At 46.7% G+C, this 9,641-nt stretch overlaps 1 protein-coding gene across 3 annotated transcripts in view; it reads left to right on the top strand.

Moving 5' to 3' along the window:
* The window catches only part of Rapgef4 (Rap guanine nucleotide exchange factor 4), a 259,303-nt gene that overhangs the window by 142,279 nt on the left and 107,383 nt on the right, over window positions 1-9,641 (top strand). For all 3 annotated transcript variants that reach the window (XM_050124129.1, XM_050124135.1, XM_050124156.1), the window contains 2 exons: window positions 2,524-2,596; window positions 5,801-5,820. In XM_050124129.1, the coding sequence (XP_049980086.1) occupies window positions 2,524-2,596; window positions 5,801-5,820 (93 nt within the window). The remainder of the gene's footprint in view (window positions 1-2,523; window positions 2,597-5,800; window positions 5,821-9,641) is intronic.

The raw sequence follows: 9,641 nt of genomic DNA, 5'->3' as shown, positions 1-9,641 counted from the left end.
AAGCCTGCCTTTATAGTCTTCACTTAAGACCAAAAGCTGTTGTAGTATTAAATAGTTCTTGTCTTATTAAATAAACTACTTTTAAAATTCAATTCACTGATGACGTTTACAAAGAAATGAGAATTCTTACATCAACTGGGTATTATGGACTTTTAAGAAGATTGGACAATGCTGCGATTTTGTTTAAGCGTTTATCCTTCATAAATTCCTACTGAAATATTTACTGATTAATTTGTGTGATATTTAAAATTGAACCCCAAAGAATTCTAAAGGATAAGCAGTTATATGCATAGAGAGATAACATCAGCCACCAGTTGGTGATTGCATGTATGTGAATACACGGTGTTTTGTCTGTTTAAATGTGTGCTAGAAATCAACAGCCAAGTGTTAAATATGTATGGTAGTTGCCTGTGATGTTACATCCCATGGTCTTACTTACCTCCCATCCATTATAGTCCCACTTGGGTACAAAGACATATTTTGAGGGAACGAATGAGAAGAGACCATATTCATCTGACATTTATTGCAGTGAGTTAGTAGAATCATTCTCTTGTATTATCAGTTGCCATAAATCTCTTACTGTGCCCAATTTTTAAATTAAACTTCCCTGTATATATGTGTGAATGGGTAAAAACAGTATAGATAGAGGTTAGTGCAGTCCGTGATTGAAGGTGTCCATTGTTGGCCTTGGGATGGGAACTCCATGGACAATGGGCAGTTAATACAGTAAGCACAAGTCCTTGTGCCCCGTGTTTCAGTAATTTGATGCATCACAAGAACAAGGATCCTTGTCTCCTATTCTCTCGGTGTGCCCAGTGCCTGTTACACCACACTCCTATGGTGAAAACTCCAAAGACGCATCTCTAAATTTAGCCCATATGGTCTTCCCTAGAGGCTGCCCTGGTTTCTGTCCTCAAAACAGAAGCCCCAGGGATTTGCGCTGGGGAGCCGAGCCACAGACCAGGTGCTCTGGGCTTAGAGGAAGGTCAGTGGTGCTTCCTGAGTCCATGGGAATTGGCGTTGACGTGCAGAGGAAAATAGCACCATCAGTCCCAAGAGAACACTTCTAGGCAAAACAAACTGGCCCCTTAAACTGAGCAGGAATGATTTCTTTTAGAAGCTCATAAGAGAACTGCAAAGAACAAGAGGAAGAACTCCAAAGGTTGAAGGAGGGTCACAAAGCTTCTTGGGATAAAACAGATCTCTTATGCCCTCTCTGAAACTGTTCCATGTAGAACACAAGTTAGCTAAATGCCCAGAGTGCCAACCCATGAAAGAGAAGGGTAAATGTCAGTGTAAGAAAGAAGAGAGTCAGAACTGGGAGGTTGTCAGGGGGTAGACAGCGATACTGGGTGACATGTTAGTCTTGTAGGTATCTTCGAGTGATCAGCTCAGAGATGGGGAAAAACCACCATCTTAACGTTGGCACACACATACAAGCTGGTATAGTTGCTTCCTATTTGGAAGGAAAAAGTAGGGTGGGAGGAGCTAGTCATATCTTGACTAGAAGGCTCTTTAGAGAAAGTACCATGCCAACACTGTTCAAACCTTCCAAATGGGCCAGATGGTTGGTTGGGGTACCACATGTTGCCAGCTGCCCATTGCTACAGATGAAAGTCTTTCTGCTGGCGTTTGTATGACACATATTATGGGGTGCTGCTTCTTTTGATGCCGTTGAACATTGATGTGTGCCACGGTAATTATAAACCATAAGTATACGTGATAGCACACGATCGGTGAAATTGCCCAGCTTTCATTCTGCCTGGGAGGAAGCCACATTTACTGCCTGAGAGCATTCACCTTCCGCTCTTTGTAACTGCCCCTCCTTTCTAGCCCGATGCTCACCAACCCTTACGCCTCCCACGCAGCAAAGACTCCTGAGGCTAATCACATATATTGTGGAGCCCCAAGTTTCCGAGCATGTCTGGACCAAAAGCCAGGGGCAGACAATTCAGGAGCATCTAAATTAAGCCAAATGATGTTATTTGACGATGTAACAAAAGTGCTTTGGAGGTCACGTAGCAGACAGGTGTACCGCGTAAAAGGAGGGAGGTAAATGGGAGCGAGTCAGCCTCTTTTCAAAGAGACCTGTTCCAAGAGCTGCTGCGTTTCTTTTGGCTTTGAAAGAGCTTGATTCAGAGGCATTCACCTCGGAGGCAGGCGGCACAGTGCCTGTGTCTGAGCCTGTCAACTCACACTGGTTCTCGGGTGCCTGTGTTTACAGGGTGGGGAGAGGTAAGAACCCCGCCATTCCTTCCCAACGAACGCGTAACACACAAATGAAGTGGCTGGGTGGGGCCCTGCCTGGGGCAGGGGACACATCCAGTCTCAACCCACGAAGCCTCAGGCTGAACCCTGCATCTTTAGTTTAAACCCAGAGTCCCAGAGAACACACTTCCTGGCTCTAAAAATAAGAGACTCAGGTTTCCTGATACCCAGGGTTTCTGCTCTTTAACATGTAAATAAATGAATGCCTCAAGCAAGCAAATACCTGTGTGCTGACTGTACAATCTTGTCTTGCAGAAATACCGACAGTATATGGCCGGCCTTCTGGCTCCTCCCTATGGTGTTATGGAAACGGGCTCCAACAATGACAGTAAGTGAAGTGTGAGCATTTTGCATCTGAGAATTTGTTTTGTGGTATGTGTTTTTATGTGGCAAAAAAAAGGTGTGTGTTGTACACCAGCATGACAGAGGAGGTACCCTGACTCTGCTGTGTGTCCCAGACTGGCAGCTCACACTGCAGAGCCTGCACCTGTGGTCTGTGCCCTGTCCTGTGGGGTCTTCATAGCGGAAAGTGGCCGACTCTGGTGCAGGCTGGGACCTCCATACTGGACATCCGCATGCTTGGAACATTCTGTGCCCTTTTCAGAACGGGATTCCCAAGCTATGCTTGTCTCAGCCACATGGGGTCCCCAGGAACACCATATCTGTTCACTTTAGCTCTGTCGACCAAAGAGAGAAGCAGAACTCACTTGTTCTTTTTAAACGGCCCTTCCAATCCCAGGCTTTTGGTAGGTGCTGGGTGCTCTCCCACACAGGAAGGTCATAGATAGCTTAACTCTGGTATTTACTTCACACACGTGTGTGCAGTCAAGTGGCATGGTATGCACGCTCAATGTACACCAGCAAAACAAAATCAGGCTCCTTTAAGAGATCCACCCATGGCTGAGGTCTAAAGCTAGGGGAGGGGTGAGCTGTCTGGTGCTTTTTAAAAAGAACTGTCTTATTTTTATGTATGTACGTGTGCACAAGAGTGCAGGTGCCTTTAGAGGCCAGAAGAGGGCGTCAGATTCCCAGAAGCAGTTGCGGGCTACCTGATGTGAGAGCTAAGAACTGCTTCATTCCTCTGGGAGAGAGTAGTATGTGATCTTAACTGCTGAGCCAACTCTCTATTTCCTATCCCTGTTGCAGGGGTGTGTGTGTGTGTGTGTGTGTGTGTGTGTGTGTGTGTGTAACAAAGTACCGAGCTTGGAGTACTTGAAGTTACGACACTTTGATGGCTAGATATGGACGTGGCCAACAGCATTTCCACCCTGTCCCTTGCTCCTTTAAGGTCACTCTCATTCTCCAATTTGTTAGTTTCTGCAGGGACCACCTTCTCGCTTGGCTAGAATCTTCAGGGTTCCTTACCTTCTGTCCCACAGCAGAGAGAGAGCTGCTGCCACTCTCTGTCTCTAGAGCCTCTTCCCACGTCTGCCCTCTCCCCATGTCTGCCCTCTCCCCATGTCTGCCTCCTTGAAAAGGAAGCAGGAAAAAGGAACATCGGCCCTTTCTCTCTCTCTCTCCCTCCCTTCCTCTCTCTCTCTCTCTCTCTCTTTCTTCCTTCCTTCCTTCCTTTCTTTCTTTCTTTCCTTCCTTCCTTCTCTCTTTCTTCCTTTTTGTCCTCCCCCTTGGCTGAACTAGAAATAACCGGTTCTTTAGGAATGTCCAAGCCGAAAAAAAATCAACTGTGCTGTCCTCTAACTATGTGACCTCAGGCAAGACACTCGGATGCACTGTGCCTCAATTTTCCCCTAGGGTTGTTATGAGTATTAAAAGAATCAACGCATGCCATGTGTCAAAAGTCTGACAGGCACGTGATAATTATGCATGAAGTATTAGCCATCACATCCTCACCCCTAGCCACTCACTAGCCCCACAAGTCTGGCTTCTGCCCCATACTTTTAAATGAAGTGCTCCACAGTTGACCGTCACCATAGCCTCAGTGGCTCCCACTATTCTTATTAATTTAACAACTTTCTGGCCCTGTTCTCCCTTGGGCCTCAGGGCTCTGCTGCATGACCCTGGAGTTCCCGCTTTACTCTCAACACTTCCATGGTCTTTCTACTTTCTCCTGAAAGCTTAGGAGTCTGAACTTGGTTCTCTCTCCGCGGGTCTCTCTTTCTGGCCAGACTGTATCTCACCACATACCCGAGACTAGCCTAACTTGCCATCTTCCTGCCCCAGCCTCTGTAGTATCAAAGATTGCAGGTACAGCCCTGCCCCTGGCTTTTTGAAAAGAAAGGCTTTTCCTTGTGTGTTCAGCACTTCAACCACATGGAAGAGCTGCCATGCTTTCCGGTAAAAACAGCCACTATCAAGTCAATATTCAGATTTTCCAAATATAATATCTTTATCACAGCTGCTGAACTGGACCCCGTCAAGTGGCAGCCACTGTATCCGGTCTTGGTGTCTTTTTAAAAATAACAATGATCACATTTATTTGTTTATTTGTTTATTCTGTGAACGTTTGTGCAAGTATGTGCCATACCACATGCATGAAAATCAGTTGATAATTTACAGGAGTCGGCTCTCTCCTCCCACCATGTGGGTCCAGGGGATTGGACTCAGGTCAAGCTTGCAGCAAGCACTTTTACCTGCTGAGCCGTCTCGCCACCCCCGTTTTATTGAGATAGAGTCTTACTAAGTACCCCAGGCTAGCCTCAAACTCATAATCGTCCTGGCTCAGTCTCCCGCACACTAAGATTAATAAATTATCGTTTAATTTTGAACTGCTCCTTTCCCTTCTTTCAGCTGTTCTTACCCCCCTGTTGTGCAAAGTTCTTTAATGGTGGCCTTTGCCTCCCATAGAAGGTGGCAGACCCTTCACGCCTTATCCCAACTGTCAAGACCTGCAGGGCTGAAAAATCACCTTCCATAGTAGCTTCACAGAGGCAGCCCAAGGTCCACCAAGAGACAAAGACCAGGAGCTGCCTCTGGTGGATGCTCCCGTAATGTTTGTAAATGGGTGAACAGAGGAGCACACGGAACATTGGTGCATTTTCTGAGCTAAGGGAGCTGAGATAACCCTCGTCTTGAAACAGCCGCTGCTATCTCAGGCCTGGCCTGAGCACAGCAGGAAGGAACTTGTTTGCAGAACCTGCGTTCTGGTGGGTTTCCTATGCTGCTTGCCCCAGAGTTCAGATTGCTAGAGCAGAAGGAGATGGTTTGTAGCGTAGAGATGTGTGCACGCAGCTAGAGAATAGATTTATCTGTCCACAGTTCTGAGCGTGCTGGCATCCAGACAGTGGGTTAGCTGCTTGCCTGGTGTCAACGAGCCCCAGAGAGATTTTTACCATTGGGAGGGTAAAGCATCTGGTGGACACAAAATAATCCCGGTGTTTGCTCCTGGACACATAGCTCTGTTCCCGAGATGCATTGATTCAGAGCTATGTATGGGTGCCATGGTCTCTCTATGTGATCTTTCATGGGTGCGCAAACGAAAACATGGAAGTGTTATCGGCAAAGGATTTTGGTTCCATTGCAGAGGTTGATCACACAATTCATGGCCTCTCTTGTCTCTCTTTCCTCCCTCTAGGGATTCCCGACAAGGAGAATGTGAGTAGCCACTCTCTCTGCCTAACTTCTGTAACTGTCATAAGGTAAAACACAACCAGAGTGACCTTCCAAGCAAAGGGAGCTCTCCATCCGCAGTCAACAGAGCAATAAATAGTCTCCTAATCTTGTTGTGCCATCTTGGGTGAGTCATTTAAAATACCCAGGAGAGCAGGGCGACTGCTCCGACATGATTGTCACATGTTTCTGGTATTCAGTCCGAAGGAAGGTTATGATAAGGGAACAGCTTGCAAGTGCTGAGGGTTCTTTTTTCCCATGCTGCAGATACGTCAATAGAACAAATCATTGTAACCCTGCGAGGAAAACCGGTTGTTTTTCCTTACTGAGAATGTAAATGACGAAAACCAGGGTCTGCTGATGAGTTTGCCTAATTATTTCCCAGTGCACTCAATGTTAAGCTGGGAGCTAGACCCCAGCCCCTCACATCTATCCTAGTCCCCAGGCCTGAGAGTTTTATTGGTCTGGACTCCAAATCCCAGCATGCCAGGTCCTGACCCCCCCCCAGGGGTCAGGACTACTCCCACAGAGTATTTAAGTGAACTCCCAAAAGAGGATCACGTGGTCTCTTTTCCTTCCTCCTGGTGGTCACTTTCGGGGCCACCCGAGAGCACAGGACTCCCATTAAACCTGGATATTTCTTAATTTGGCTTGTTCTGATTTGGCTTGATTGGGAATTTGCATCGGCAGAGAGCTCGCGTTAGAAAAAAAATTCCTAACACTGAGGTCAGCATTTCTCTTTGGAAACTGAGGATGGCTAACTGCTGTAATTGGTTCTGAAAACAGGTGAGAGAGGCTATTTAAGACGCAGCTTCCAAGGTCGGGTGTGGTGTTTGCCTCCTTTAATCCCAGCACACGGGGCAGAGGCAGGTGGATCTCTGAGTTTGAGGCCAGCCTGGTCTAAAGAGAGAGTTCCAAGACAGCCAGGGCTACACAGTGAGACCCTGTCTCAAAAGAACAAACCAACGAAAAAAAAAAAAAGAAAGAGGCACAGTTTCCACCAACCGTGTCCAGGGTATGTGCCCAGGATAGTAGTATCTCGGCAGCGTACTGCTCATGCGGGTAACGACGGTATTAATTCTATTAAGTGCACTTAATAAATGCTTACGGTGCAGTGTGGATGGCCTCTGGGTGAACATGCCTCGGGATGACCGTCATGATATTTGGCTGGAACGCACACGTACCACCTTGCAAGCCTGTTCTCGATTGCTGGACCTAAGTGACAACGTTACTGAGTTGTCACGCTTCCCTTTCTCTGCTCTCGGGCCTGCCACTGTGGGCAGGATACAGTCGTATTTAAACTCCAGTTATCTCTGCTTCCCTTTCCAGAGCGCTGACTCTGTAAGCCATCCGCTTTTCACAGTGCTGGTGTCTGAAGAGCCGGCTGGCCCTAGCCCACTGCTCCACCACGTCAGGCAGGAGTCCCAGCCTAGGCAATGCCACTTCCAAAGTCACGCCGAAGTTTGACTTTCTTTAGTTCAGGAAAACAGTTCAGAACGCAGCTATGGGCCATGTATAAGCTGCTTTGTTTGCCTGAACAGCCTTGTCTCGCTTTTTAAAATGCGGCTGTTAGTCATGACTACCTCAAAATTCTACGATGAATATTGAATGAGATCATTTATGGAGAGCACAGAGGGAGAACAATAGAGCGGAGCAACGTTAGGACTATCACTGTAATTAGTATTTTCTTAAGCACCGTATCATTTTCCAGCTATCTGTTCATCTCCGAAACGTGGCCTCACCCCTTCTAAAGGAACTGTCCTGATGCCTTTCGTGGCCCTCCTTAAAAGGCTTTTCTTCAGTGACCCTTGCTGTCTGTTTTCTGCTGTTGCAACAAAAATAAGAAACAGCAAACCAGCAACAATGCCAACAACAAAAAAACCAAGTCTGTATGTGTCTACAAGAAGCTAGAGAATTGGTCTCACAAGATCCACCAGCAACAGACTTTCCAGGAAGTAGTTGCAAGTGGATCCTGCCCTGTATGCAGGAGCCCCAATGCATCTATGTAACCGCTAGACTGCAGATCGTGAGGCCAATCAAGATGGTCAGATCACCTCAGATTTCCTCATCCAGGACAGCTGGTGATCTGGAGAATCATACAGAATGCCCAAGCCTTGGGAGGGAGGGGGGCTAGCATGTTCTAAGCTTCAAAAGGAAAGTCCATCACTTTTAGTCTCTGGGTGACCTTTAGGTTGGGCACCCCTTGCAGAGGGACCTGCAGATGGAGGACCGTAAGCAAGGGCTCTACCAGCTGTTACGTACTCATCTCATAGGAATCTAAATTTTGCAGAACCTCAGTGGAGTGTGGGCAACATATTACCCTGAAAGATTTGGGGGACTGGGCAAGCTGGCGCCCAGGTCTTAGTACAAGCAGATATTTACTTGGGTTATTCTTGATCGGTCTCCGGCAAACCATCAAGCACATGGACTCCATATTAGCAAACAGAACAGATGTAATGATACCATATGCAATTTGGGAGGATCTCCATGCATAGTCAAATAAGGCAGAGGAGATGAAAGACCGTCCTGAGGAGAGCTGGAGTCCAGAGAGATAAAAAGAGGCCTAAGAGCCCTAAAGTGGGGCTAATTGAAATTTTTCCCTTTAAAGGAATGAGTTGGGATATGATGTTTTCTTTTATCCTTTCTCTTCTTTAAGTACATGCTGAGAGACGCTGTATTCCCTAAATAACGATAATACGCCCGTGGGATGGAATGAAAGAGCTCGGATGATTGCTCCGGTGCCTGAACCGAGTCTTTGTAGAAGGAATCTATTCTCCTCCCTGGCTTCCACGCACGGTTTCCTTAATCACCGTGTTTGACTTTTAATCAAACATGAGGACATCGATATGTAGATTTTGAACTACCTTGCCAGCTCTGTTTAGACCAGGTCTTACTGTGCCTAAAAAGAACTTCCTTTTTTTCGTTAGTTCCATATCGCCACTTGCTGGATTATTTTGTCTGCTACCCACTCCGAGGGCTAGGGCCATCAGTGTCAGATGGACCCAGGATCCTGGAACCTATGCAGTGATGGAGAGATATATTAGAAAAATGACTTTGGAGCCAATAATGCACGTGGGCTGTATTCACACAGCGGTGATGCTCAAGGCTGTTGGTTTTCTGAAGAAATCCCTCTCTTTGATCTGTTTGAGCAGTTTTATTTTTTTCTTCTTTCCACGCCATACCTGGCTGACCATGTTTAACACTGAAGTTAAAACCCCAGGTCCCAGCTCTCCAGCTAATGTGACAGCTGGCCTTTAAAGGAAGGAGCCTTTCTCTGAGATTTGTGCCCCTGGGGAGATTTTGTTGTTTGTTGTGTTGAGTCTTTAGAGAGCCAATTGCCAAGAGGTTTTGTTATTCTGGAAAGTTCTATCCTTTGTGTGCGGAAAAAGCAAGAAAATAGACTCTGTGATCAGGGGGGTGATGAAAATAAATTCAATTTCCTGAATTACCAACATCTTGCTTCCCTTGAAGTGTTCATCCCTAGGCAGCTACTGAGTCGATGGTGTGATGAGCAGATAGGGCCCGGCCCACAGACAGCAGGATCCCCTCGGATCTCAAGGTGATGATTCCGAGCAGGTCTGGACACACCTAGGTATGAGCAAGTGAGCTAGCATGGCTCCTTTTCATACGACGGACAGGAAGGGCCTCGTGTGACATTAGTTTTGGCAAGAGTTTCTCAAACATTTAAAAACCATTAGTGTGTAGACGAAGAACCATTCAGGGAAGTCACTTGGTAGATTTAAGGCTTTACCTCCTCACTTGGTGAGGGCAAACTGTGACCAGTTCTTAAACCACCTCATAAAGGA

The sequence above is a fragment of the Alexandromys fortis genome, unplaced genomic scaffold (assembly GCF_014885135.2).
Source record: "Alexandromys fortis isolate MF-2015 unplaced genomic scaffold, M_Fortis_MF-2015_v1.1 scaffold_8_9099976_23576923, whole genome shotgun sequence".
NCBI classification, from domain to species: Eukaryota; Metazoa; Chordata; class Mammalia; order Rodentia; family Cricetidae; genus Alexandromys; species Alexandromys fortis.
The sequence above is the reverse complement of the archived record's forward strand: the minus strand, read 5'-3'. Positions and strand labels throughout refer to the sequence as shown.